At 47.2% G+C, this 14,951-nt stretch overlaps 1 protein-coding gene across 1 annotated transcript in view; it reads left to right on the top strand.

Moving 5' to 3' along the window:
- The first annotated feature begins 11,823 nt into the window (after positions 1–11,823).
- Positions 11,824–14,951, top strand: part of DLX3 (distal-less homeobox 3) — a 5,564-nt gene continuing 2,436 nt past the window's right edge. Inside the window, exons 1-2 of the mRNA XM_027873119.1 lie at positions 11,824–12,373; positions 13,337–13,527. Coding sequence (XP_027728920.1) covers positions 12,049–12,373; positions 13,337–13,527 — 516 coding nt within the window. The 5' untranslated portion in view covers positions 11,824–12,048. The remainder of the gene's footprint in view (positions 12,374–13,336; positions 13,528–14,951) is intronic.

The raw sequence follows: 14,951 nt of genomic DNA, 5'->3' as shown, positions 1-14,951 counted from the left end.
TGTTGTTGTTCAGTCATTTCAGACATTCCAACTCTTTGTGACCCCATTTGGGGTTTTCTTGGCAAAGATGCTGGAGTGACTTTCTGTTTCCATTTCCTTCTCCATTTCATTTTACAGATGAGGAAACTGAGGCAAACAGGGTTAAGTGACTTGCCCAGGGTCACATAGCTAGTAAGTGTCTGAGATCAAATTTGAACTCAGATCTTCCTGACTCCAAGCCCAGCACTCTATCCACTGTACCACCTACCTGCCCATCTGGCACATAATAGGCATTTTATAAATGTTAGCTATTGTTGTTGTTGTTAATGGCAGAAGAGAAATGTAGTCATCAATAAACATTTATTAAGCCAGGCACTGTGCCTTTAAGCAAAGTGTAAATATGAGCAAGACGAAAGTCCCTGCTCTCAAAGAGCTTACATTTTAATTGGAGAAGACAGCACACAGAAGAGAACTGGGGGTAAGGGAGAAGGTGCCTGTGAGTGTGCATGATGGTCATGTCAAGAAAATTAATGATGGCTGGTCTGGGCCCTTTCTCAAAATGGAGGAGCTCACCAATGGGATGAGGGGTCCCTCAGGAGAACAGAGGCAGAAGGTAGCTGAAGCTAAGTATGTCCTTCCCCACTATGCTAGGTAATGGGGACACAAATCCTTGGGCTAGGGGTGAGGAACCTGAGGCCCCAAGGCCACATGTGGCCTTCCAGGTCCTCAAATGCAGCCCTTTGACCAAAAGTCACCCCTGCCTTGGGCTCTAGAACCAGTTGTGGCCCTTCCTAGCTCAATGGGACTTCCAAATCCAAGCTTCGCCGCTTGGCAGCTGTGTGACTTGGGCCAGCTTATCATTTTTCTGAACCTCAGTCCCCAAACCTATAAAATGAAGGCAATAATACCTTCACTGCAAACCCCACAGGGGGCTTTTGGAGAAAGTACTTTGCCAACCTTAACGCATTATGGAGATATTATTATTATTGGACAACCTCCTTAAACTCTGACCATTCCATTTGGTAGGGTCATAGAATCATAGTTCTAGTATTGGAAGGAACATCATTGCTCATTTAATCTAACTCTCTCATTTTACTGCTGGGAAAACTGAGATCCAGGGAAACTTAGTGACTTGCCCCAGATCTCACAGGTGGTAAGTGTCAGGTGTAGGATTTGAACCCAGGTCCTCTGACTTCAGTACCAGCCCAAAAAATACTATATAAAATATAAATTACATAATCATACTGGCACTACTCATTTCACAGGGTGGTTTTTGAGAAAGGGACACTGCGAGCTTGAAAGCATTATAGGCAGGTGCTTTGTCATTTAAAGGCTGGATAGCATGTCAACAGGAGGGGATGGGTGGAGTAGGCATTCTATCTCCATGCATGAGTAAAGGCATAGGGATGCAAAGGTGGGGAAGGACATGCATACTCCAGTTTGCCTGGAACACAAAAGAGGAGTAGTGTGAAATAAGACAAGAAGGGGAAGGTAGATTGGAGCCAAACCCAATGCCAGGCTAAGGAATTTTGGTTTTGACCAGGAGAAAATGGGAGTTATTGAAAGATCTCAAGAAGGAAAATGGCAAAATGACAAAAAATTGTTCTCATTGTTCTACAAAGCAGTTTTCTCACAAGTGAAGCCGGCTATGTCATATAGGATCCCCCCGAACACCAAGAAGACCAATTTTGTTGCGTTGTGGCTGACTCTTTGTGACCTCACTCGGGGTTTTCTTGGCAAAGACACTGGAGTGGTTTGCCATTTTCTTCTGCAGTTTATTTTACAGATGAGGAAACTGAGGCAAACAGGGTGAAGTGACCTGCTCAGGGTCACACAGCTAGTAAGTATCTGAGGCCAGATTTGAACTCAGGAAGATGAGTCTTCCTAACTCCAAGCTGAGCACTCTACCTTATGAGCACGACTTAGCTGCCCATAGACAAAGAGTAATTTGTAGGAAGGATTGGAGGGGAAAGAGATTGGAGCTCGGAGACCTATTAAAGGTTATTGCAATAGTCATATCATGGGTTTATAAATTTAGAACTAGAAGGGACCCTCTAGTCCAGTAACGTCAAGCACAAATAGAATGGAGGTTCCTAATCCACACCTAAGGGTCTCTGCAGGCTTCATATTGACTTCATTTTAAAGTGCAATGTTATCTATGTTTTATTATACTTTTATTTATTTTGTTAAATATTTCCCAGATACATTTTAATCCAATTCTGGATGCTGGGCCAGTTGGCATGCTTGACACCTCTAATCTGGTCCATTTGACCCATCAATCTCACTCTTTGGTACGTTCCACCAAGGAGATCAAAGACAAAAACAAAGTTCCAGTATATGCCAGAAAGTTCATGGCCTCACTCTTTGTGGTAACAAAGAACTAGAATGTAGTGACTTAGGGAGTGACAAGACCAGATCTATGCATAAAAAAGACTATTTAGATCAAGCCTGAAGATCAACTGGAGTAGGAAAACAGTGGAGGGCCCATCAACTGGGAAATATCTTTTAAATAAATAAACAAATAACTTGTGGTTCAGAATGTAATAGAATATTATTGTGCAATTAGAAATGACAAATATTAGGAATTCAGAGATTTGTTGTTGCTCTAGGTCAGTTGTTTTTTTTTCAATTGTGTCCAATTCTTTCTGACCCCATTTGGGGTTTTCTTGGCAAAGATACTGGAGTGGTTTGCTATTTCCTTCTCCAGCTCATTTTACTGATGAGGAACATGAGGCAAACAGGGTGAAGTGACTTGGCCAGGGTAATAGAGCTAGTAAACATTTGAGGCCACATTCAAACTCAGGAAGGTGAGGCTTCCTGAGCCCAGGTCCAACACTCTATCCACTGTGCCACCTAGGTGCCCCAATTCAGAGATACATGGGACAATCTGTATGAACTCACCCAGAGTGAAACAAACAGAACCCCTCCACCCCACATGACCAGTGACTATGTAAAAAGTAGACGCTTAAAAGAAGGCAAACTATAAACCACTAACAGGGCAGACAGAATATTGTATGCATTATCGGATGTGGTCGCTATATCAGGGACTTTTGCATAACTTTTTTGTTGTTGAGTTTTACAAGTGATGGTTTAATTCCAGAACTATGGTACGTTTCCAGAAATATCTGTGATGTAATCTTTTTACAAAAAGAATCAACAAAACCTCTTTTAAAAATTTTTTTTTAAAAAAGAATAGCCTATGAGGAAGCTAAGTGGTGAAGTGGATAGAGCCCCAGCCCTGGAGTCAGGAGGACTTGAATTCAAATCCAGCCTCAGACACTTACTAGCTGTGTGACCTTGGGCAAGTCACTTGACCCCCAAAATAAAATAAATAAAAGAATAGACTACTAAAGCCACCTCATTATGCAGTTGAGGCAACTAAGGCTCAGTGAGATTATGGCCAAAGGGTGACACAAGGAATCAATGGAGAAGGACAGGATTCGAGCCCAGCTGCTCCAAGTCCAAATTCAGTACTCTTTACACCAACTGCCTCTCTGTAGTCGGGAAGAGAAGGAGAATACTGGAAACAGCTCAAAAGGGAAGAAAGGTACTGAGCCAGCATTGTCAGACACGGGTTACTGTTAGAGAATAACAACAACAGCCAATATTGATCCATGGAAGCAGCAACAGCCTAGGTGGAAAAATCCCTGCATCCATCCCAGCTGTTGTCCTTTGCTGGGGTCACTGTATTCCTCCCCTACAGGGTAAGAAGGGAGATCTACGACAATACACTGTATTCCTGGGTTGGTCCTTTCTTCCTTTCATGCTGTAGCCTGGGAGGCTGAAGAGGGAGGGACTGGAATCCAGACTAAAATGGAGATTTTCCCTGTAGGGTTGCAATGGGGAGTGAGCGAGATATTATACTTCATGATATATATGTCTATTGCATTAAGTTTTTAATATGCTATTATCTAATCTAATTAAACTGCTACTCAACTATGGAAAATACACCAATAATAACTGACATTTATATAGCATTTTAAGGTTCATAAAGTGCCTTACATACATTATCTCATTTGATCCTATGAATAACCTTGTGAAGGCAGGCATTATGGGTATCCCCACTTTACAGACAAAACTGGATTCCAAGGGGTTTATGTGACTTGTCCATGGTCTAGCAGCTAGTGTCAGAGACAGGTTTTGAACCCGGGAATTCCTTCTTCCAGGTTTTACATTCTTTCCATTGCCCTATACTGCTTCTATAAAAACAAAGTCATGTCTTTTTTGTCTTCTCCGTCTGCCTTAGGAGTTCTTGACCTCTCTGGAAGTTCAGTGTCCTGTCCTTCCAATTCTGACAGTCTATACCCTGTGTTTTGTTATTTTATCCAAAATTAACCAGTAAAGTTCTGTTCTTTAATTCTACCGTGACTCAGTGGAGTGAAAGGAAATACAATTTTTCTTTTTTGCATGGGCCAGGAGAGCTAGAGGGCTATAGGTACTCCAGAGGCCACAGACAAGAGATGGTGACAATCAAGACAGAGCTACAGTTGCCCCCAGGAAACATGGAGATGGACCTCAGGGAATGTAACCTGGGCTATAGGGATTGACAAGACCAGAGATCTATGCATAGGAAAGATTGTTCAGCTCAGGTATGAGGAAGATGGCTTGGAATGGAGAGACAGTGGAGGTGGGAAGACCTGTTGGGAAGCTATTGCAATAACCAGGTAATGAGGGCGTATGTGAGGGTGGTACTGGTGGAAACAAAGTGAAGGGAATGGATGCCAGAGGTGTTTTGGAGATTGAATTGACCTGGTAAATTTGGAGATGAAAGGTAAGGGAGAGAGAATCACTAACAATAACCCCAAGGTTCCAAACATGGAAAATTTAGTGAATGGGAGAGAAGTCAACAGGAGATTTGGGTAGCTTGGTTCTGATTTTGCCACCCAGAGATGCAGCATCTCGAATAACCAAGCTGCTACTATGGCCTGATGCTGGGCTACTGTTTCTACAGAAATGAGGGTTGTGAATGGACCTCAGTGAGGCTCCTCACATTTCAATGATTGGTTAGGTGCCACTCTCTGGAAAGTATCTCAAGACGCCATTTTGGTCTTTGTGATGTGACCTTGGGCAAGTAATTTCACTTTTCTGGGCCTGGGTTTCATAGGATCATAGATACCTTGCTGGAAAGGGGTTGTAGAAAGCATCTGTTTAAACCCTCCCACTACCACCCCCATTTTATAGATAAGGAGAAGGAAACTCAAGAAGAAGTGAATCTAGTCGCTCATTTCATCAATTAGTCAATCAACAAGCACTTATTAAGTGCCTATTATGTGCCAGGATTCATGCTAAGCACTAGAGATGCAAATAAAAAGTAAAAACAGTCTCTGTCATCAGAGAGTTCACATACTAATGAGGGATGACAGATACCAAAATAGGCATATACAAGATAAACACAGAGTGGATACAAAGGAACCTTAGAGGCAAACACACTAAGAGCTATGGGGTCAAAGGAAAGCCTCCAGGAGAAGATGTCAGATGAATCCAGTCTTGAACACCCTAAACTTCTAGGAGGTGGATGCAGCAAAGCATTGGGAACAAGCACGGGGGACAGCTAGGGAAAAGGCATGGAGGTGGTAGATGCAGCACTGTTGGTAAAGAACTGAAAGCAGGCCAACAGGGCTGGATGGTGGATTGTTCGGACAGGAGTAATGTGTAAACAGACTGGAAAGGTAGGAAGGGAGTGGGTGACGAAGAGAGTCTTACATGCCAAGCAGAGTGGTTTATATTGGGTCCTGGAGGGGAAATGGAGTCACTGAAGTGTACTGAGTGACCTGGCCAGACCTACTCTTTAGAAAATAATTTTGACAGCTATGTGAAGGCCAGTAGATTGGAGTCAGGAGAGATGTGAAACAGGTAGACCAATTGGAAAGCTATGGAACCAGGGGTAGCTAGGTGGCACAGTGGATAGAGCACCAGCTCTGAAGTCAGGAGGACCTGAGTTCAAATCCGGCCTATGACTAAACACTTAACACTTACTAGCTGTGAGACCCTGGGCAAGTCACTTAACCCCAATTGCCTAAAAAAACCAAAACAAAATAAAACAAAAAAAGAATGACATTGAGGGACTGTGAAACTGGAAGGAGAGTGGTGTTCTGGGTGGTTAACAGGGAAGTTTGGATGAAGGGAGGGTTTGGGGGAAAAGATAATAAGCTCTGTTTTGGCCATGTTGAGTTTGAGCTACAGAATGTCTAACAATCAATTGATGAAATGGGACTGGAACTCCAAAGAAAGACTCATCTACAAGGATAGGAAGAAAGGAAACAAGAACTTAGGAAGTGACTGATATGTGCTATACAAATATCTCATTTGGTCCTCACAAGAATCCTGTGAGGTAGTTTCTGTTATTATGCCCATTTTACAGTGGAAGAAACTGAGGCAGACAGAAGTTACATGACTTGCCCAAGGTCACCCAGTTAATAAGTGTCTGAGGAAGAATATGAACTCATGTCTTCCTGACTCCAGATCCAGCATCTCATTCCATTATGGCCCTGAGGTCACCAAGAAAGAGAATATATAGTATATAGAGAACAGAGTTTTGGAGAGAAGCAACAGTTAGTAGATGTAAGCTGATTGAAGACCCAACAAAGGGGACTGAGAAGGAACAGTCACACAGAGAGGAGGAGAACCAAGTAAGAAAAACACCTGCAAACCCAGAGAGGAAAGAGTATCCAGGAGATGGTCAATACTATCCAATGCTACAAAGAGGTCCTGCCAGTGTGGCAGAGATCACAAGGAAAATGAAGGATGTTGGATTAAATAATCACTAATGTCCTTCCAACTGTGACATTTTTTGTTTTATGAATATAAACACACAAACCCAAAGTCCCCTATACATGCATACACACCCACACACCTCACCCCATGGTGAGGCTCTGCCTTCCCTCTAAGGACCACTAGATGGTGCCAGATCCTCAGGCAATGATGGCCCCCAGAGCGTGGCTTCCAGCTCCTCCTCCATCTAAGACATTGAGAAGCCAAGAAGAGGGGTGGGCATAGTATTTATCTTTGCTCAAATACTGTGGACATCTGACACTAAGGTGGGTCAAGCCACTCGTGATATTACTCTCTCCTCCCCCACTCACAACACTCTTCCTTTGGCAAGATCTGGCTCATTTGAGTCTAGATGGCACCCTGCCTATTGCCCTGCATACAAGCCTATCACCAGGCTTATTGCCCTATGTGCAAATGGGCACTAATGAATTAGGTCATTTCTGCCCATTGGCATCTGAATTGGGCCCCTGTGATAGCTTTGCCCAATGCCCAGGAGAATGTGGGCAGGGTTTGAGGCCACCTCCCTGGATCTGCCCTCAAAGTCATTAGCATTTGCTTAACCCATGCCATCCTTATGCCAACTGTGTTTCCCTTCATCTAATATTCTTTTAACATGAGTTCCTCCGAGAACCTCAGTAAATATGGCCCCAGCACAGACATCAGCTTTGCCAGGATTTCTCCATATTGCCTTCCCACTGCCCCACATCTCCAGAGCCCTTTCAAAGGTGAACAGGACTTTAGTTCTAGGACCTGTTCATCTTGCTGGCCTAGAGTGAGGTGCCCTGCCCCAGGTTGGGCAGTGTGAGTGGCATCAGTCTCACTCCATTGACAGTCCTCACCAGCCCTCCATTGATGGAATCGTAGGATCTCAGATTTTAGAGCTGGAAGGGATCTTAGGGGCCTTTCAACCCCTTCATTTAACAAATTAAGATACTGAGTCACAGAGAGGTTAAGGGAGTCTATAGGGCTCATCTCAACATATTCCCCAGTAGTTCTTGTGCCCCTGACCTCACATGTTCACTTTTGTATCATTTGTACCCACTGCTACCACTCCAATGAAAGCTCCTGCTCAGCCTTGACAGGGCAACCTTTTCCATACCAGTTTGACTCCAAATTATTTATTAAACACCACTATGGGTCAGGCCCTGTGCTAAAAACTGGTGATACAAAAGTGAAAAATTATAAAGTCTCTGACCTCAAGCAGCCTATAGTACCTCTAGGTGGGGGAGAGGGAATTCTCTCTCTCTCTCTCTCTCTCTCTCTCTCTCTCTCACACACACACACACACACACACACACACACACACACACACACACACACACAATTAGAATGATAGAAGGTAAAGCTTGAGAGATGAAAAGGAGAGGCAAAGAGGCCAAAGACAATTTGAGGAGGGAGAAATCACCTTCAGCACTAGGGACCCTGTCTATATCTCAAAGGGTATTGCCTGATCATGCTCAACCTGGACAAGGATGCCCTATCAAAGCTGGCAGGGGCTTTAAGTGAAATAGTAGCAATTGGTGGGTACAAATGGCACACAAGTTAGCATGTGTTGTGGACAAGGAAAGGCAAGGACTCTGTTCAATTTCAGTGCACTGTTCTGAGCCCACCACCCTGCCCAGTGCCATTGCCTATCCTTAATAAATGTCCTGCTCCATAGCCAGCTTCTTGGAGCCTGTGCCAACAGAACACGAGCTCTGGCAGGTGCTACCAAACATGAAAGGTTTTGAGTACAGGCTAGGCATGGACTGTCATTGGAGGTCTAACCTTACTCACTTCAGAGGTACTTGCCACCAGCTGATGAATGTATTCAGCCAGGGAAAGAAAGGTAAAAGGACTGTGATCCTCCTCAGTTAGAAGGATGAAATCATATATTTTCAAAGTTCTACCACAGATTTAATTCCAGTCCCCAATTCTTCAGCCTGGGCCTATTTCTGGGGAGTCCTAAGAGCTGAGGAAGGTAAGTAGGAACACAAGAGATTCCCTCTCATTCGTCACATCCAAAAACTGGGCTAGAAGGATACTTTAGCAGAGGGGCAGGCAGATGGGAGCCGCTAGTGATAATGGGGACCTCTGTGATATACAGGAAAGACTGCATTTGTGCCATCAGAAGACCTAAATATCCAAGTGCTTGCTTACTAGCTACCTGACCTTGGACAAGTTACTGTCTTCTCTCTGGCCTCAGTTTCCTCATCTGTAGAATAACTTCTAAAGTATCTTGAACTGCTGTATCCAAGGATCCTTCCAAATTCCTCCTTAACCCTTTGGAAGGCAGAATCTGAGATCCAATCCCACGTTCCCTTTTTTCTCAAGAGCCCTCCAGGAAAATTGTCTGTACATTGCTTCCTTTTTTCCCAGAGTGTCGGGGACTGGGGAGAAGGCTTTCGAATGCACCCCTGTCGGTCCCTTTCCCCTCACACATACCGCTTCCCTTTACCCCGACCCCTGTCTTGTCCCAAAACTCGTTTCGTTTTTTAGCTCCCCTACTCTTCCAACTTCCCGGGAAGGGGAAACCGCGCCGCACCCTATGCCCTCCCCCTCCCCCATCGCCCCGGGCTCCCTTGGGGCCCGGCTGGCAGCAGAACAGAGGGCACCGCGAGCGGGTGGAAACTCGCCTCGCCACGGGCTTCGAGTGGCGGGCGATAGGCGCTGGGGGGACGCGGAGATAGACAGACAGATACCGTTGCCACCCCCACTCCCCGCGCCCCCACCTTTCCCACGCAGCAGAGCGCCCCAGGGAAAGGGGATCGGTCCCTTGTCCCTCTGTCCTAAAAGCTGAAGCACGTCTCCCTCCCGTTTCTGAACTGTTTCCCTCGCTTAAAAAAAGAGAGAAGAGAAGAGAAGAGAAGAGAAGAGAAGAGAAGAGAAGAGAAGAGAAGAGAAGAGAAGAGAAGAGAAGAGAAGAGAAGAGAAGAGAAGAGAAGAGAAGAATCTCCAAGCATTTTCAAATTATTTCCTTCCAGTGAATATTTGATCTGGCTCTTTCGGAGGAGACGGAAGGAGTCATGGAGCTTTATTCTCGTCTTTCTATAAGGCGGGAAGTAGGGTTTCAAAATCTCTTCCACCCCACTATCCCACCCCACCCCATCCTATCCCACCCCAACCCCCACCCTGCCATGCTTCACAGAGATGCAGAACTAATGCCTAAGCCTCCCTCCACTCCTTGAAGGCCCTGCTGAGATGCAGTACCAAGAATAACCAGCAGGTGGAGGGGTTGCACTGCGTGCTCCTGCGGCGTCCCAGCGTCTGGGCGTTAAGAAAATGAGTTGAGGGGTGGGGGAAAGTTAGGTTGGAAGAGAATATCCCCAAGTCTCATGGTTTCAGAACACCCAAGAGTCTCCTCCCCATAGGAAGGAGTAGAGGGAGTCAAGCCCCAGAAAGCGTGGGGCTGCTGAGGGACACTGGGATGAGAGGAGGATGGACAGGAGGAAGGAGGGAGAAGGACTCTTTAGCAGGGCAGGTGGTGGGTAAGGAAGGAGTTTGGGGCTTAGGTCGCGCCTCTCAGCAAAATGAGCTTGGGATCGAGAGATTTGTACACACACCCATTCAACGACACGAACAGATACACACATTGCTTATCCACATTTGTGCCTAAATCCCGATGTACAGACCCCAGTGTATCCATGCATCTCCACTCAAACACATGCATAAAGCCGTACACATTAAATTGCACCCAGTAACACAGGGTTCTTCCGTCTGGATGCCCACCTTCTATTTTACTCACAAATCACACACACACACACACACACACACACACACACACCCCAATACGTGCCCACATTCATGCATCATTCACCTAAATACAAAGAGCCCCCCCCCCAGCACCAACGCAGAGGCAGACACAGACCACTAGCAAGCGTACTCACTAACACATCTCTACACCTCCCCAGGCAAACCAGAAACAGGAACAACCCTACAGGCTCACTCCCTATATACCAGGCGTCCCCAAAGTGTTAGTATGGTTTTTAACTATAATAGTTTAAAATTATTTTGGGATACCCTGTATATAGACACATTCCAGATTCATAGTTTCTCCAGAAATGCAAGTAACAAGCAAAATCAAATGTCCCAATATCCGCTCTCTCTCAAATACACAAGTTAAGCACACCCCACCGCCCTTTCTACCCCACTCTTTCCCTTGATTTTCTCCAGTAGCATCTTTTACTCCAATTATCGTTACCTTCGGAAACCCTATACTTCAGACACAACCTGTGTGACTTTGGGGCACATCACTTAATCTACTTGAGCCTTATTTCCTCATCTGTAAAATGAGGGGGTTCTACTAGTTGGCCTCTGAGGACCCTTCCAGCTTTACATTTATGATTCTGTGATCACCGCACATACACACATACACACACGACATCCCATCTTCCCTCAACAAGACCTTTCTTCCCATCCTCAGGATGACAAGAACCTAGAAGGTCCACCTGTTTCCTAGAGCTTTGGTGGGCCCTCTCCCCGTTTTCCGTAGACCTCTCCCTCACATTTGGCTGTCTTCAATTTACACGTGCATACATACTTGGTTGTTCATATATCATACATGTAAGCACATACATGTAAGCACATAGACATATGCACACTCAGGCACATCACCCTTAATAAACATCATACAGGGACTGTGTTCCCTGCCCCCGCCACACACGTATACACACACGCACCAGAGCTAGGCCCACAATCAAGCCCACAGTCGGACAGAGGCACACGTGGTCACTTTCAGGGTCTCTTAACCCCGTTCCCCTGCCCACCCTTCCCCCACCCTCCAGCTCCTTTTTATTGATGTCACCACCACCCCCCAACAGCCGACCTAACATTTCAGAGGCTCTTCGGGTTTATTTGGGGGGGGGGCGTGAGACTAACTGGAGAAGGACTAAGGGGCGTGTGTATGTATGTGTTTAGGGTAACAACAAAGAGTGGGAGAGAGAGGCAGGGAGAGAGACAGAGAGAGAGAGACAGAAGTGTTTTGCCTTCAAGGCAATACTTTCAGCCAATCAGCGAGCAGCATCCACCCTCCCTGACTCCACAATTAAGCCCATAACCAGCCGGCCGGGCGGAGCTGGCAGCATTTGGCTGAGACGCGGGACGAGAGAGGCACCTAACGCCGGTCGGAGCAGGCGATGATCTGAGAGACCCCTCGGCCTCCTCCTCCCCCGGAGACCCGCGACACAGAGGCCCCCGCCTCCCCTCCCCTTCTACTCACGACCCACCCCCTCCCTTTTCCGCCTCTTCTCCTCCCCCGCGCTCGCTCGCCCCGGGTTGCAGCCACCTCGGGGGTGGCGCGGCGCCAGTCAACCAGCAGGGATGAGTGGCTCCTTCGATCGCAAGCTCAGCAGCATCCTCACGGACATCTCCAGCTCACTCAGCTGCCATGCTGGCTCCAAGGACTCCCCTACTCTACCGGAGTCTTCCGTCACGGACCTGGGCTACTACAGCGCTCCACAGCACGACTATTACACGGGTCAACCTTACGGGCAGGCGGTGAATCCCTACGCCTACCACCATCAGTTTAATCTTAATGGGCTTGCAGGCACTGGCGCCTACTCGCCCAAATCGGAATATACCTATGGAGCCTCCTATCGGCAATATGGGGCTTACCGGGAGCAGCCGCTGCCAGCCCAGGATCCAGGTAAATGGGGATACGATCCAGAGGCGATCAAGCCCCGAAGCGAAAGAAATAAACTGCTCAGAGCTAGGAGCGGGCGGCTACTGCACGGTGGGGGCTGGGGGTGAAGGCGATAAGGGTAGAGTTAAGTGAAAAATGGTGGGTGTCCGAGGGCCCATGGGATTGGGCAGAGTGAAGTAACTCTGGAGATCGACCGAGTGCTTGCTTGGGGAGCCAAGGAAAGAAAAAAGGGCTGAGAGAAAGGACTGAAGAAGGGAGGACGGTGAGGGTCATGGGGCGGAGGGGGAGCAGGGAGAGAGATTTAAGGAAAAAATGAAACAAACCATGGAAAGGAAAGAAGAGAAAAAAAAGGAGAAAGGAAAAAGAAAGAAACCGCGTAATGAGGAAGACAGAAAGAGAAGAAAAAGAAAGCTCGAAAATGAAGAGAGAAGGGGAAAGGAGAAAGAAAATGAGCTGGCGATAGAAAAGGAGAAATGTTGGGAAAGAGGAGAGAGTAGGGTAGAGAGGGAGCAAAACAAGAGACCAGAACACAGAGCGGAAGAAGTTGTGAAAGAGACACATAGTGAGACAGGGAAAGAAAGTGCCTGGAGTTTCCAAAAAGACAACAGAGAAGGGTGAGAGAGAAGGAAGATACTGTAAAACTAGTTATGGGCGAGCCCGAGAGACACCCAGCCACGGATAGATTGCTCAGCTGGAGAGACACCCAGACGGGATAGGGAGCTCCGAGCTGTGGGCGGCCCTGGGACCCAGCCCAAGTCTGGAAATTCAGCCCGGCCTGGCCCCAGCCCTCACCGGAGCCCCAGCTCGCTCCCTTGGGTGCTCATTTTGCCCAGCCCCGGTGCACAGAGGCTCAGGAGCTGCGGAAATCCCAGAGGAGAAGAGGGGAGGGAAGCCCACAAGGGGGAATTAGAAGAGGGTAGTGAGGGATCTCTGGAGGCTAACCCATGCTCCTCCCTCCCCCTACAGTGTCGGTGAAGGAGGAGCCGGAGCCGGAGGTCCGAATGGTGAATGGGAAGCCCAAGAAGGTCAGGAAGCCTCGAACCATCTACTCTAGCTACCAGCTGGCGGCCTTACAGCGCCGCTTCCAGAAGGCCCAGTACCTGGCACTGCCGGAGAGGGCCGAGTTGGCTGCCCAGCTGGGCCTCACCCAGACCCAAGTAAGGCTTCACTGTTTCCAGATCCCCATAGCTGCAGCTGTATCCCCTGCTACCGCCATTTGAGACGTTCCTGCTTTCTGACCTCTCACCTTTTCGTACCAAGAATTTGGGGGGGGTGCACTTTAGCTGTCTGGGTTCCCCACCATAATTCTGGCAGAAGAGAAAGGGGTATGGGGAGCAATTTAAGTATGGAGATCTATGGACAGCCCCTTTCCTTCTTAACTACTAAGGGCTATGTGTCTGTCTTTGAGTTTGGTGCTTTCATAATAGTATTAGAATGACCGTTCATATGTGAGTATTTGCATGTGGGTACATGTATATTTATGTGTTTGACATGGAACAAAAATAGGGAGGGGGACTCATTGCCTCCCAACAGGCATTTCCATCCTTCCCCATTTGATCCAAGAATTCCTGATTATTTACCTAACCAGGGTCCATTCCATGGCATTCGCTAGATCGGACTATGCATGCATGGGTGTGCACATATCTATTGTGTGTGTAAGAGTACAAACATACCTGTATACACGCATGTATCTGTATGCTAATGTGTGTGTTGAATGTATATAGTAGCAGTGTAGACATGTATATGTCTATATATGTGAGTGTGTATATATAAATGTATATGAATATATACATGTATATTCTGCATCTGTATCTCTGCTGCGTCCCCAACACATTCTTGGTGACTCATAGAATTTTCATAGATTTAGAACTGGAAAGTACTTAGAAATCACATGGTCCAACCCCCCTCATTTTACAAATGAAGAAACTGAGACCCAGAGAAGTGATATAACTTTCCCAAAGTCACATAGGTAGTAAATGACAGGGTCAGGATTTGAACTCAGGTCCTCTGACTCACTGCTTTTTGGCAGTGAACCACACTGTCACTGCACAGAAAGGGGAACCTCTAGCTCCAGGCCCCAGAAACACCTACTGCCACCTGACCAAGCTATGTCTCCTTTGCCCCTGCAAACCCAGGGCAGGAAGGAGAGACTAGTGGGAAAAGGCAAGAAACTTGACCTGGTTCAGAGGCTGGGCTCCAAAGCCCCCTACATGGTTTCAATGCCCCTTAAACAGGCCCCAGAGAGACCCGGGGACTATTCAGGGCCCTTCCCATCCTATCCTGGCAGCAGCACTGTGCCCCTGAGGGGAGGGTTGCGGGACGCCTGGTTCCCTCCTAGTGTTGACAGGTGGGACGCTGCGTGGGGCCCAGCCGCTGGGAATCTGGGTCACCCAGTGAGAGAGCTGAATCATTGTTTGTCAGTGTCACGGGGTGGGGAGCAGTGTCGGGGAGGGGGGGATGCCCTAAGGGGAATTTGGGGAGTCATTGTTCACCTGCTCCCCGAGGCTTGGAAGGACAGATAAGGGTCCCCAAGTCACCCCCCCAGTGAATAATTCCTGAATCCCTATGTGTATCCACATTT

Source organism: Vombatus ursinus, unplaced genomic scaffold (genome assembly GCF_900497805.2).
Source record: "Vombatus ursinus unplaced genomic scaffold, bare-nosed wombat genome assembly UNPS02014801.1, whole genome shotgun sequence".
In the NCBI taxonomy this organism is placed as follows: Eukaryota; Metazoa; Chordata; class Mammalia; order Diprotodontia; family Vombatidae; genus Vombatus; species Vombatus ursinus.
The sequence above is the reverse complement of the archived record's forward strand: the minus strand, read 5'-3'. Positions and strand labels throughout refer to the sequence as shown.